The 15,937-nt window shown below is 34.0% G+C and overlaps 1 protein-coding gene across 1 annotated transcript in view; it reads left to right on the forward strand.

Annotated features, from left to right (window-relative positions):
- Positions 1-15,937, forward strand: part of OCA2 (OCA2 melanosomal transmembrane protein) — a 654,184-nt gene that overhangs the window by 119,989 nt on the left and 518,258 nt on the right. The window contains exon 3 of the mRNA XM_074300312.1: positions 8,819-8,917. Coding sequence (XP_074156413.1) covers positions 8,819-8,917 — 99 coding nt within the window. The remainder of the gene's footprint in view (positions 1-8,818; positions 8,918-15,937) is intronic.

Below are 15,937 nucleotides of genomic sequence, written 5' to 3' on the forward strand. Positions count from 1 at the left end.
TCAGCAGTATGACTTAAAACTAAAGTAGTCTTAGGTATGTATCTAAGAGGTCATATTTTATTTGTTTTATTGTATTTACAAATGACCATTGAAAAGCTAGAGTATGGAGTGATCTAGGAAGAGCCTCATGTTCATATGAGAAGATTGCTCAGAGGAACTGAGCATGTTCAGCATAGAGAAAAGACTCAGGTTGGCCATGATAGTTACTTCAAAGGACTGTCTTATGGAAGAGGAATTTCCTCTAATTTTCATGGACCCAGAGAGTGGGAGAGGAGTAATGAGTGAAAGTTACAAAGAGATAAATTTAGGCTAAATATAGAAAATTAGTTCCCTAATAGCCCTAATAATTAGAGCTGAAAAGTGGAATGCACATGTTCTTTATTCAAATAAAGATACAAAAATATCTATGACTTTTGACCCTACACTAATAAATTTATATTCCAAGGAAGCCATTGATAAGAAAATTCCCAGAATATAGAACCACAAAGAATTGAAAGCAATGTAGGAGAATTATTGGGGAATGGCTAAACTAATTGTGGTTCACTCATGTTATAGAATATTATTGTGCTATAAAATAAGACAAACATGGTGAATGTAGAGGAGCATAAAAAGATTTATATGGATTGATACAGGGTAAATTAAGCAGAAAAAAAGCTCCTCAATACATCATGATCACAAAATGTAAATTAAAAGAAAAACTCCAAAACAACTACAACTCTATTTTTCAAAATTACAAAGAATAAATATGGTCCAAAAATAGAGAAATGAAAAGATATTCACTTCACACTTTCACACTGAGTGTTTGACCAAAAATGGTACAGATAGCAATTTTGCATATTATGCTTGCTTATAAACTTGCAGATTCATGTTTTGAACATTGTAAGAGTATTTGCATAGTTGCTTGATGAAATATGCAAAAAAGATGCTGAAGAAATTTGTGAATATAGACGATAGTAGACCTATCCTTCTCTCCATAAGAAATATTTACATTTTAAATCAACTTGCAGTGCACCCAGCAGGGGTGAAGTTGAAGAGTGCTTGTTTTCTCAGACATTCAGTCAGAGAAATGTCAGTGGAATTGTATTTAAAGAAGGGGGAAAAGGTCAGGAAAAATATAAACCTCATAAATTTGTTTTCTTTAATTAAGTTTCAAGTGCAAGAATCTTATGCAGATGCCTCATGGTTAGGTTTTCTTTGCAGGTTGAGGAATAGAAATGATGTGGAGCTGGCTTTGAATCAGCTTTATTACATTCTAGTTCTTAACATTCTTAGAATAGTGGAGTCAGTCAGCAGGGCTTCTTCAAGCAATACAAAGTAGAAACATTCACCAGATTGCCTGTTAGCTTCCTTACTCAAGGCCAAAGAGGAGGATGAATCTGGGGATACTAAAATATATTATCTGATGGTATTGAATTAAAAATATAATTTTTATTTGATAAGCTTCATTTCCAGATTCAGAGGCCAGGTGGTTTAGAATCATGGTAAAAGTATTCTGAGAATCATTTACTACAGGTTAATTATAAATCATGATAGAAATAAATGAAGGACCATAGCAATGTTAAATAAAAACAAAACAAAAACAAAACAAAAAACCAACAAACCAAAAACAGAAAAACTCCAAACAGCTAGATGAGACAACTGATACAAATAAAAAAAGTTGAGCTTCTTCCTAATGATAGTTTATTGATTACAATATCAGATCTTTCCTGAAATGGTACACTCTATATTTTCTCTTGGTGATTTCATCAGCTACTAGACCCTCAATTAAAATATCTCAGCAAATTGATTTTTAAAAATATATTTAGAATAATGCCCTCTTTGTTCTTAGCCTATAAAAATCCCTTAGTAGAAAGGGACTTTGAGGATTTAGGTTAGGAAGTACTTGTACAGCTTGCCTAGCAATGGTTCCCACTAGAGATTCTAAATAGATGTGACTGTACTCCCAGCCAAGGAGTTCAGATGTTGGTACTTCCTTAAAGTGGTGCTGATGTATGTTGGTATGTTGTATGTTTGTTATAGTGGCCAATGTGTTTGTTAATTGTGAGTTATTTTTATGCTTTGAGTTTCCTCTTCCCTTATGTCTTATTTAAATTAAGGCTCTGAACAGGAATAAACTTGTACCTACCATCTTTAAGATTGTGCCTGTAGAAATATAAATTCTGAACCTAGATTAATTTTACTCAAGGTCAGCACTCTATTCATCAAGCCACTTAGCCCTCATCTTTGTCCTGAATGACAAACCAGTATTAACAAGTACCTGCTACATTGCTAGATATTCTCTTATTATCTCAAAATCACCACCTCTAAAATAGAATTTATTATTTTGCACTCCTCTAATCTCTGATTCCTTAAAACTTCTCAACATTTGTATTTAGTCACCCATGTTTAGAACTCAGTCATCTTCAATTTCCTATTCTCCTTCACCCATCTTGATTCTTTAGCTTTCCTTTGTATTCCTAATCCTTAGCACAGTGCCTGGAACTTAGTTGCTTTAAAAATTCTTATTGACTGATTCACCCTACATTTCAAGCAATTGATAAGATTTATTGATTGGATATTCCCCAAAACTCTTGAATCTGTTCCTTTTTCTTTACTTACCCAGACTATACCCTACTTAAACCCTTCATCATATAGTTAAAAGCTGTTAATTGTTCTCCTCACTTCTAGTCTCCACCTAATCTATACTCTACAATTTACCAAACTGATATTTATGGAATTTCTCTACTGAAAAATATTCAGAGGTTGCCTACTGCTTTGCAATTTATTGAATTTATCTGAACATATTTTCATATGACTATTGATAGCTTGCATTTCTTTATTTGTGAATTGCTTGTTCATATCCCTTGATCAACTAACTTCATCTTACATATTTGTATTAATTCTTTATGGTTTGGATATCAGACTTTTGTGAGAAGAATTTAATTTTGCTGCAAAGATTTCCCCCCAGCTCTTATTTCCTTTGAAACTGCATTGATTTTATAGATATATTTCAGTTTTAGATACTCAAAAAAATGTCCATTTTAATATCTCTCATTTGATCAGAACTCCATAGTTATGGGAAAAGCATGCCATTTCTTTCCTTCTTCTTTGGTCTTGAATTGAGCTATGATCATGAGCTTCTGCAGTTTTAGAACCCGATTTTTAGAAATCTGGCTAGCATCTGCCTGCTTTGATGTATCACCATTCTGAGATCCTATAAGGTTTTATATATATATATATATATATATATATATATATATATATATATATATATATATATATATATATATATTTTAATCTTCCCCTAATTGCATGGAAAAACAATTTTTAAAATATTTGATTTCCAAATATTTTGCCTTCACCCTCATTGAGATGATAAGCAATTTAAAATAGGTCATATACACTGGGAAATGAATGTAAACTGTTATTTTTACCTTCTGAATCCAATTCTTCCTGTGCAGCAAAAAATTCGGTTCTATACACATATATTGTATCTAGAATATACTGTAATATATCTAACATATATAAGACTGATTGCCATCTGGGGGAGGGGGTTGGGGGAGGAAGGGAAAAAATCTGAATAGAAGTAAGTGCAAGGGATAATGTTGTAAAAAATTTACCCATGCATATGTACTGTCAAAAAAATGTTATAATTACAAAATAAAATAAAAATTAAAAAAAAAAAAAAAAAAAAAAAAGAAATCTTCAGGTTTCAGAATTATAGAGGAGACTGGATTTCCACCCCCAGTTCTAGAATCCTTACCCTTAAGACTCTGGGGCTGCCATTCCTTTCACAAGTATTAACTGTTCCAACAAAATGGTATTTGAAAAAAAAATTAAATGACGAGCACCTCCTCAAAAAAAAAAAAAAAAAAAAGGTCATATATGAGTAGAAAGACAAAACATTTTCCACATTAGTCATGCTATGAAAATAAGCACAGCACCCCTCCCCAAAGTGAGAAATACTTTGTTTCAATCTGCATTTATACTCTATTAGTTCTTTTTCTAGAAGTGGACAATGTATTTCATGATGAATCCTTCAGAATTGTCTTGGATCATTGTATTGCTGAGAATAGCTAAGTCATTCACATCTGGTCATCAAACAACATTGCTATTACTGTGTACAATATTTTCCTGATTCTGCTCATTTTACTTTGTTCATGTAAATCTTTTCAAGTTTTTCTGAAATCATCCTGCTCATTATTTATTATAGTACAGTAGTATTCTATTACAATCATATACTATATATATAGTTGGTCTAGCCATTTCCCAATTAATAGGCATCCTTTTAATTTCTAATTCTTTTCCATCACTAAAGGAAGTGCTATAAATATTTTTTTATAATTAGGCCTTCCTCCATTAATAGCTCCCCCTTTTTATCTCTTTGGGATAGAGATTTAGTTTTTATCTTTTTGGAATAGAGACCTAATAGAGGTTTTATATGATTGGTTTCATAGTACTTTGGGCATAGTTTCAAATTGCTCTCTAGAATGGTGAATCAGTTCAACAAGTCCACTACCAATATATTAGCACCTTCATTTTCCCATATACTCCCTTTTCTGTCATATTAGCCAATATGATAGGTGTGAGTTGTTTTAATTTGCATTTCTATAATCAATAGTGATTTAAAGCATTTTTATATGACTGATTTCTTTGTCTGAAAACTGCCTGTTCATGTCATCTTACCATTTATCAGTTGGTAAATAACTCATATTCTTTATTAAATAAAAAACTTTTTATATTTTTCAAAACACATGCAAAGATAGTTTTTAGCACTGACCCTTATAAAATCTTGTGCTCCAAATTTTTCTCCCTCTCTTTTCTCTCTACCCTCCCCTAGATAGCAAGTAATCTAATATAAATTAAACACGTGCAATTCTTCTAAACATATTTCCATATTTGTTGTTTTATATAAGAAAAATCATATCAAAAGGGAAAAAAAAATCAGAAAGAAAAGGAAAACTAAGCAAACAAAGGCAACACCAAATAAAGTGAAAATACCATGCTTTTATCTACATTCAGTCTCCATGGTTCTTTCCCTGGATGTGGATAGCTTTTTCCATCACAACTCTTATTTGTATTGCCTTGAATCATCTCATTGTTTAAAAAGAGCCAAATTCATCACAGTTGATTATCTCATAATCTTGTTACTATATATAATGTTCTCTTGGTTCTACTCCACTTAACATTAGTTCTTCTAAGTCTCTCCAGGCTTTTCTGAAATCATCCTGCTCATCATTTCTTAAAGAACCATAATATTCCATTACATTCACATACCATAAATTATTCAGCCATTCCCTAATTGATGGATATCCACTAAGTTTTTATTTCTAAATCACTACAAAAAGGGCTGCTAAAAACATTTTCGCACATGTGGGTCCTTTCCACAGTGGAGACACTGCTGGATCGAAGGTATAGTTTCATAGCCTTTTAGACATAGTTCCAAATTGTTTTCCAGAATGGCTGGATCAATTCACAATTCCACTAATAATGTATTAGTGTGACTTATATACTTATAAATTTGATTCAGTTCTATAAATATTTGAAAATGATTCCTTTATCAGAGACACTTGCTGAAAAAACTCTTCCCTCATTTCCTCCCACCCCTGGTTTTCTGCTTTGCTTCTAATCTTACCTGCAATGGTCTGGTTTGCATAGAAATATTTTGGTTTAAATAATCAGTATCCATTTTATATCTTCTGATGCTCTCTATTTCTTTTTTAGTCATAAATTTCTCCCTTATCCATTGATCTGTCAAGTTAAGTATTCCATACTTCCCTATTTGCTTATCATATGTCCCCTTATTTCTCCCTTGTGTACCTATGATTTCAAAAACCTTATCTTGGTTTTACAGTGTAAGATTTTGATTCATTTTTCTCCCATTCTGTTTTCCAGTTTTCTCAGTTGTTTTTGTCAAATAGTGACTTATTGTTCCAAGAGCTTGAATCTTTGAGTTTATCAAACACATTCATTTATTACTGTATATTGTTTGCCTAATCTATTCCATTGATCCTCTAATATTTTGGAATTTTTGTTCTTCCAGATGAATTTTGTTATTTTTTTTCTAGATCTACAAAATAATTTTGGGGAATTTTGATTGGTATGGAACTGAATAAGTCAATTTAAGTAGAATTGTCATTTTTATTATATTGGCCCAGCTTACTCATGAAAAATTACCATTTTTCCAGTTTTTTAGATGTTTATCTGTGTGAAAATTTTTGTTAATTGTGTCCATAAAGTTCCTGGGTTTGTCTTGTTAGATACTTTCCAAAATTTTATATTGTCTACAGTTATTTTAAATATGATTTTTCTTTCTATCTCTTGCTGCTGGGTTTTATTGGTAACATGTTGATGATTTTGTGAGTTTATTTTATATCTTACAACTTTGTTAGAATTTCAATTAGTTTTTAGTTGATTCTTTAGGATTTTCTAAGGATACCACCATGTCATCTGCAAAGTATGATAGTTTTATTTCCTCATTGCCTGTTCTATTTCCTTGGATTTATTTTTCTTCTTTTGTTGCTATAGCAAGGATGTCTAATATGATATTGAATAATAATGGTGATAATGCATATCCTTGCCTCATCCCTTATTTTTATTGGGAAGACTTCTACTTATTTAGCTTATCTCCATTACAGATAGTATTTGCTGATAGTTTTAGATATATGCTGCTTATCACTTTAAGAAAAGCTCTGTTTATTCCTATGGTTTCTGATTTTTTAAAAAATGGGCTTTGTATTTTGTCAAAAGTGTTTTGTGTATCTATTGAAATAATCATATGATTCTGTTGATTTTGTTACTGATAAGGTCAATTATGTTGATTCTTTCCCTCATATTGAAACAGCTCTGCATTACTGGTATAAATTTCATCTGGTCATAATGCATTACTTGTGATATATTGCTCTAATCTCTATCCTACCATTTTATTATCAATATTCATTAGATAAATTTTTCTATAGTTTTCTTTCTTTGTCTTCACTTTAGCTCATTTAGGCAATAGCACTATATTTGGGCCTTAAATTGTTTTTGTAGAACTCCTTCTTTGCCATTTTCCCAAATAGTTTATATAGTATTGGAGTTGTTCTTTAAATGTTTGGTAGAATTCACATGTGAATCCCTCTGGTCCACATATGGGATCCTATAAGTGTTAAATCCTGTTTATATTGTTTATATATACTTACAAATTCTAATCAAAGCAATGATCAACTATGAATTCAAAGGACTAATAAAGTATCTTGCTTGCCGCCTAACAAAAAAATAATGTACTCAATATGTAGCATTAGACGTGTATTTTTAGATATGGCCAATGTTTGATTTTGTTAGTTTTTTTTTTTTTTTTTTGACTATTTGTTTAAAGTTTTTGTTAAAAATTTTTTCATAGGATGGAGAGAAAAATAAAAGCTCATTAATTGAAACAAAACAAAGGAAAACAAAACCTCGCCCAGTATTAGGTCCTATTTATTAGTACTCATAGTGACTTCTGCTTTGCTAAGTTTCTTCAGGATTTTCTTTTTTTTATTATTTTGTCATTTTTTTTTATAGTATTTAGTCACTTTATAGTGTTTATAGTCACTTTTTTATAGTGGTTTTTTTTTAAATCTTTACCAGTATTAAGCATTAGTAAATACTTAATAAAAGCTTTTAAATTAAGTTGGAACTTTCCTATTTTGTAAAATGAAGATCAAAATTCTTGATTTTTTTTCATTTGGCATAATTTGCTATCAGATTAGAGAGAATTGGTTTGTTAGAAATATAGAGAGAGGATTTAGAAAACTACTTTAATGGTACATTTGAACAAATGAACTGAACAAATTCTGAAAAGCAATAATTTTATTCATTTTTCAAAAGTAAAATCCAATATTTGAAGAATGCTCTAAACACCACTGAGAAAGGCAGCTTATTGACATGAAACATTTCTATTGATTATTGTTATTGTCATAAGTCCCAAAGCTAGCATACTATATGTATCTTTTGATCACTGAGTTCAAATGAAAGCTACTAAAGTGCTTTTTAATCTTAATCTTGTTCATATAAAGGTAAAAATGGTAACTTTGCAACTAAGTTTTATCTTTTGTTGTATATGTCACAAAACTTTTTTTTTTTTTTTTTAAACCTATTCAATGGGCAAATTTTGTAACTTTTTGCTCCTGTGTGAAACTGTATGTCCTTAATTTCTTTTGGGTTCTCTATTCTTGCTGTTTTTGGCATCTGATATTTTGTCTTTTAACTGAAGCAGGTAGTTTCCTTCCTTCCTTCCTTCCTTCCTTCCTTCCTTCCTTCCTTCCTTCCTTCCTTCCTTCCTTCCTTCCTTCCTTCCTTCCTTCCTTCCTTCTTTCCTGCCTTCCTGCCTTCCTGCCTGCCTGCCTGCCTTCCTGCCTTCCTTCCTTCCTTCCTGCCTTCTTTCCTGCCTTCCTGCCTTCCTGCCTGCCTTCCTGCCTTTGTTTTTTTCTTTTAAAATATGACCATAGTGTGACTTCAGGACACAGAATTTTCTATCTACAAAAAGCATCAGAGCTTTAATATTTCTTTTGATTAAAAGTGCTACTTAAAATAGCAGGGGAGGTCAGAAATCTATTCTTAATGTTAAGTGGTTCTAAATTCATGTGTCCCCATGATGCTTTTTGTGTTTATGGTGTTTTATGCATTAAGAATCAAATATGGATTATGCCCATACAAGTATCATATTTCATCTTCCCTTCTAAATACTACAAGCTTCTGAAAATTCATTCCTTTTAACTTTTAAGGAGACTTGATGTAAAATGTGGCTTGACTACAGTCTCCTATTAATCTGACTCTCAGCTAGGAATAAATTAATTTTCTTTCTTTTCTTCTTTTTTAGATCCCACTTTAATCCACCCAAATTCTTCAGTTCTAGGTCGAAAGATAGCTGCTTTACTGAAAAGACTCCTTTGTTAAAGACTTCCAGGGAAGAAAATGGGTGAGGATTTTCTTTGCATAATTAAGACATTCTTGAGTGTGACCGTATGCTAGTTCTCACTTGAATTCATTAAATATTTACCAATTAACTACTGTTTATTAAGCTACAATGTGCCAGGCACATCTAAGAGATGGTGGGACACAAATGAGAGTCCCTGCAGTTAATAAGCTAACATTTTATTGTGAGGCTATAACATCCATCTATTTATCTATCTATCTATCTTATATATACTATATGTATATACCTTATATGTGTATAAATATATAAACACATATATATTTATATATATTGTTGTGCCATAGTTCTCTTTTAATGTCCTGACCCAGTTTCCCTAATTGTCCTATTCAGTTACTCTTGACTCAGGTTATAACCGTGATAGGATAAAGGTCTTACATCTTAGACCTTAGGCTATAGTCATTCCCTCTTAATGTTTGATGGGATAAAGATCTCTATTTTAGACATCATTAGAATATCAGGAGCCTCTCAGGTACCTCCCATTATGTCATCCTAGGTGCCTAGGTGTATATATATATATATATATATATATATATATATATATATATATATACAAAGTAAATTTGAGAGGCATCCATGACTGACATATGTAAGCACTTAATAGATGCATATTCTCAGACTATTTGGACAATATGCTCCAGAGTCAGGAAGACCAGATTGGAAGCCTTGTATGTCCCTGCATATTGTGTGATCCTAGGAAAGTTATTAAATGTCTCAATGTTCCCGGGTGATTAAATTTATTAATTTGCCAAGTAGTTGAGAGTGAGTACTGATCTCCATCAGTAATAATGATATTCTGACCAGACAATCCCAATGCTGATGAAATCCCTTATCCAAGTCCTACCATCTCTCCAAAGAAAGATAATATAATAAGGAAGAGATGATCATGTTGAGATTAGAAGGGATCCCAAAAGGTTGGGGATTTCAGACCAGTGTTGAGAGAGGTATCTCAAAAGAATTTGCATGCTTGAACCCATCTCCAAATCTAGGGACAAAGTTTATTGTGATTATAATGCAATTGAAGCAGGCTAAGTTCCAAAAAAATTTAGCAAAAGACCAGGAGAAAGGAGACACATTTATCCAATTCTTTATGTCATTGATATGCTAATTTTATGACCTACAGGTAGAACTGAGAAGTGGTCTCAGAAATTTGGTTATCACTGACCAGTAGACTTAGGAATATCCTAAAGCCAGAAGATTTTAGAATCATTAACAGATAGATTGTTAGAACAATAATATTTTATGGTCAGAGAGTCTCAGGATCCCTAATATGTCTTCCCTAAAGTCTAAGGGAAGGAATATTATTATATTCCTAGGCCAGAAGACTTTTACGATCATTGACAGACAAAGTTGTTAGAACAGTAGCATCCTAAGGTTAGAGAGTCTCAGGTCACTAATCTATCTCCCCTAAAGCCTAAGGGAAGAAATATTATTATATTCCTAGGCCAGAGAGTTTTTACGATCATTGACAGACAAGATTGTTACAACAATAGCATTCTAAGGTGAGAGAGTCTTAGGTCACTAATATATCTTCCCTAAAGTCTAAGGGAAGAAATATTATTATATTCCTAGGCCAGAAGATTTTTTACAATCATTGATAGACAAGGTTGTCAGAACAATAGCATCCTAAGGTTAAAGAGTCTCAGGTCATTAATATATCTCCCCTAAAGTCTAAGGGAAGAAATATTATTATATTCCTAGGCCAGAAGACTTTTACAATCACTCATGGACAGAGAACAATAATACTCCAAGTTTGGGAGGGGAACCTCAGGATCACAGAAAGCCAGAAGATTTTAGAATCACTGACAGATTGTTAGAACAGAAGCTCCCCAAAATCAGGGGGACCTCCCTAGTGCTATTTTCCTCAGAAGTATATTCCACCATTTCCCCTCTCAGGCAGTTTGAAACTCCAAATTCCATCAATGTACAGTGTAAAAGGCTTTAGGCAGGGTGAGGGATTAGTTTAGCTTTCAGGGCCTTAAAAACATTTGCCTAGTCAGGAACCCATGAAGGAAATCTTGTCAGGCCTTGAATAGCATCATAGAGGGGCTGGGCAATAACTAAAGTTAGGAATAAAATTCAACCAAGCCCAGAAAAGTTTCTTTGAGGAAGGTTCAGGGAGTGATGAGATGGCTTCCTTTCCTCTATGAGCAAAAGGGGGTTAGGAATTAATTCATGGTCCAAATACTTTACAGACTGATAGACAATGTTGGGCCTTTAGACAAAGAAACTTTATAGCCCTGGATGGAGTAGGAAAGCTGGAAGTTAGGGATTTTTATGGCTGCAGCCAGAGAAGGCTCTCAGTGGGGCAGCAGATAAAGATATCATCTCCATACTGGATAGCCAGGGCCTGTCCAAATATGTGTGGGATGTTCCGGAAGCCCTGAGCTGCCTCCATGCTATGGACATGACTGCCCATGTTAATTGGTGGAGGTTATGTTTCCCTGGATTTGCCCCTTCAAGGGCAAGAATAAATTGTGAATCTATATGCAATTATAAGCAAAAGAAAGCATCTTTAAGTTCTAAGTAGAAAACCACTGTGTCCCCTGGGATACTTGTGCTGGATTCATGGCTTCTACTGACCATGTGCTATGATTATAGAAATTTTCTATAAAAGGAAAAAGCAGGGACCTGATTATAATAGGTCCTTCAGGCCCCAGCCTGAGAACACATACATGAACAGGATAAAGCATCCTTAGATGTGTTACAGCTGATCATGCAGTAATAATTCCACCTCATAACCAGAATCAGATGGAAAACAAAGAAATGGAACTGGGAAACTGAGTCAGAAGGATCCCGCCTTAAGCGGAGGCTAAAGTTGTCCTCCCAACTCTTGTCCAGATAAGACGTCCACCTATAAAAGTTCAGGAAGGCATGCCTCTGAGTATGCATTTCTCTTGAATGATGGATTGCTAACTTAATAATCAGGCAATGAAATTCAAAACTCAAAAGAATATCATTACAGATACAAGAGATTTTATCTCCAATAACAAATTCAAAATCATAGCTTAGGGCTAGATACATTATTTTAAAAAGTTTACCAGGATTTACACACATGCTTTACATATTTATTATATATTTATATATAATCTATCTATCTATCTATCTATCTATCATCTCTATATATATTTAAACTTATCCTGCTGCAAAGGATCAATCATTAAACAAGCTTACAGATTCTTAGTAAACATATTCCTTGTTTAAAAACTATACATCCTAAATAGGTTCATTTCTCGGGGCTGATGATCTTGCTTTTCCTGATGGTTTCAAGAAAACTGGCAAGCTTACAAATTAAGGGAATTGACAAAGACCCCAAGGAGGGGGGTGAGTTTGCTGTTGCAAGTTTTGTTAGTGTTTTTCATGGGTTGTGCTGTTTGATACCTCTTCCTGCTCTGTGAAGGGGGAAAAGGTATACCTCATACTTGGAGGTGAACTGTTAAGGCTTTCACCTCATCCCTCTTGTTTCACACACAGTAATTACCAATTTTAGGTTTAACATGATGACAATAACTCCAAATAGCTTAGTTAACAATTTAAAAATTTTCCCAAGTAATAGCCAAATAGTATTATATTAACTCTAATTTTTATTCCCTTAAATAAATTTCCCTTTTGTTTTAGGAAGAAAACAAGACAATTCTTAAAACTGAAATAGAACAAATTTTACAATTGACTTAACCAGTTAATGAGATTCCCTAAATTCTGATTAAATATTCTACACAAACTGAATTATCATTTGGTTATTTTCCAATTCTCACAAACCATTTCTTTTTTTGTGAGCTAGGGAAAAGTGCCAGTTTTTGCTGACAGGGCCGTCAGAACTCAAAAGCAGGCTGTTTGTTGCCAGAGATTTAAAAGTTGTAGTAAACCGCTTTTTTGTTTTCCTAAAGTTCCCAAACTCTTAAATCTTCTGTTAACAATATTATAATAGATTACAATTTACATATCCCTTTAGTGGGCTTTAATTAGAGCTCCTTTGAAATTGATTTTCCTATCATATCTCAAATAACAAATTTCCAAATTACTTTATACACATATAGAAATCATTTATCTCAACATTGACATTGTATGTTGGTCACATTTAAAAACCCATAAAGTTATCAAATATGAAATAATTATATCCAATAAAGCAGTTAAATTTTATATAGCATTTGTTTTATGCTAAGTACTCTTGCAATCACAACAAAATTCATTATTGTTTCTCTTTACAATTCAGAAAACTGGACAGAGATAAAAATAATTTGCCATAAATTACATAGCTAATACATTTCTGCAACTGAAACAGAGAATGGTGGGCTTACCAAATGCAGAGGCTGACTGGCCTTCTCACCTCACACTGCCATGCTGGATAGTGCCGGGGTACCCAGATCCTTCCCAGGCAGTTCCTGGACAGAACCTGCTGAAAGCTGGGGTGACTGGTGTCAGGATCTCCCTTTGATGGTAGTTTCAGGTGCCAGGGCTCAGAGAATGCTGACCATAGAGTCTGACCCCCACTCCATCTTCATTCCTTCAAGCTGGGTGTGAGAAGTGTTTGGTAAGGTTGTGTGGGGTCCCTATGGAGCATTCTCTTTTCTTAATCTGTTCTGAGATGAAAGAAGTTAACAAACAGAGGGATTTGGACTAATTGATTTTGTTAGTAATCCAAACAACTGAGATACACTCAGGATCATTCCAGGGAGTGAAGAGGCTCCCTTAATACTTTCTGGAGTGTTTTCCCAAAGGAGCAGAAAGGGCCTCCTGGACAAGATAGAAGTCAAGGAAGGGTTAGCAAAAAAGTTGCTACTTATCTAGTTTATTTATTTTTCTTTCAGGATCAGGTAAATTCCTGGAATTATCCCCAGTGTTTCAGGAATTTTTTTTTTTTCTTGCTGCATTAAAATGACTAATTGCCAAACCTATTAATCATTGCTCTCAAAACTCTGAGAATCTGCTAAGTTGTTATTTTAATTTTGATTAGCTATTTTTGTTTCTGCAGCCCCCAGCTTGGCCAGAGCTGAGGACCACAGGAAAAAGTTAGGCTTTTCCCTGTCAAGGATGTTAAGAAATCTTCCCAGCCTTCTAACTATAGCATAGAAGGTTTTTTTCCTTGCTGGTTTCATTTTAAATCTCTGCAGGTAATAAAAGGTAGTTCACAGAACTGACATGACATAGACATTCTACAAAAGAGACACAGAAACAAACAAAAATGACATGAAAGAGGACAGCCCATTTTTGCCAAAAGCCATGAAATTTTGCCCAAAGTCATCCTATAGCACTTTGTCACTTCCGGTGTCCCAGAGAAGGTGAAAAGGTGGCAAAGGTTCCCAAGAAACTTTGCCAAAAATTGCAAAAATTTCCAAATCTGGGTGTCCCTAGTGAGAGAAAACTTGTTGAATATGGGGCTCAAGAACCCAGACTAGCCTTCTCCCAGTGCCTTGGGGTGTCCCAGCTATAGAACTGTGGGAGAAAAATGGTGAGAAGGAGGGACTCAAGCCAGAGGAGGCCAGACTCTCCCTGTATGGGTCACCAAATGTTGAGGTTAGGAAAAAGGGGACCCCAAAAGGTTGGGGTCACAGACTGGTGTTTCCTGAGGTGTCTCAAAATAATTTGCAGCCTTGAATTCATTTCCAGGTCAAGGGGCAAAGTATAATGTGATTATAAAGTCAATTAAAGTGGGTCAAGATTTAACAAGGGACCAAGTGAAAGGATTATCCAGTTCATGTCATTAATATGCTAGGAATTTGATTATCACTGGTCAGCAGACCTAGAACTATTCTAATGCCAGGATCATTAGACAGACAGATTGTTAGAACAATAATATTCTAAGGTCAGAGGGCCTCAGGATCCCTAATATATCTTCTCTAAAGTCTAAGGGAAGAAATATTAGTATATTCCTAGGCCAGAGGACTTTTATAATCATTGACAGATTGCCAGAACAATAGCACTCTAAGGTTGGGGGGACCTGGGGATCACAGATTCCAAAGCCAGGAGACTTTAGAATCATTGACAGATTGTTAGAAACATCCCTAAAGTCAGGAGGACCTCCCTAAAGCTGTCTCCCCTAGAACCTATATACCATCAAGTAGAAAGAACACTAGAATTGGAGTTCCAACCCATTAATTATTTTACTACAAATATATATCTTTAGACAAGAAATTTCCCTATCTGGATCTCAGTGAAGGAGTTGAACAAGAAGACTTCTAACCTTCTTCTTTTTTTTTGTTTTTCAAAATATGCCTTTTTTTTTTTTTTTTTTGCAAAGCAATTGGGGTTAGGTAACTTTCCTACAGTCATAGAGCTAGTAAGAAATGTTTGATATTGGGATATTGGATTTGAACTCAGGTGCTCCTGATTTCAGGGCTGGTGTTCTATCCATTGTGCTATCTATCTACCCCAAACCTTTTTGCCAACTCTAGTTCTATAATTTTGTCAGGCAATTCAGTTAATGTGATAGAATACAGAAAGAAGAGATCAAATCCAGATTGTGATATTTACTGTGTGATTCTAAGAAGTCAGTATATCTCTCTCAACCTCAGTTTCCTCATCTGTAAAATGGGGCTAATAATAGCGAGGAAGTCTTCAATGTTAGTTATGATTAATAGTGGAATTGATCTCTGGGACAAGCAGGCAGAAGTCTCTGAAATCAGTTTAGCTCCATGGTTCCCCCCTTTGGGAAGGTGCTCTGGTCTATGTCAAACTCCTGAGACCCACCCTCTGTAAAAATCCCAGTTATGTCCCTGAGATTAAATTTTCCCTAGAAAACTTACTTGTGAGCTATCCTATGGCTGCTGCCCTTACATCATGAGCACCTACCCCTGCCTCCCAGGCATTATTGTTATGAGGATCAAATGAGAAAATAATTGTAAAATGCTTAGCACAATGTCTGGCACATGCATAGTAAGTACTGTATAAAATTTAGTTATTATTATTATTAAACCACTAAGTAGAAGAGAAAGGATTATAGTCACATTGGCCCTGGAGTTAAGAAAACAAGAATTTCAATTCACTTTTAGATACTTAACAGTTCTG

Source organism: Sminthopsis crassicaudata, chromosome 3 (genome assembly GCF_048593235.1).
Source record: "Sminthopsis crassicaudata isolate SCR6 chromosome 3, ASM4859323v1, whole genome shotgun sequence".
In the NCBI taxonomy this organism is placed as follows: domain Eukaryota; kingdom Metazoa; phylum Chordata; class Mammalia; order Dasyuromorphia; family Dasyuridae; genus Sminthopsis; species Sminthopsis crassicaudata.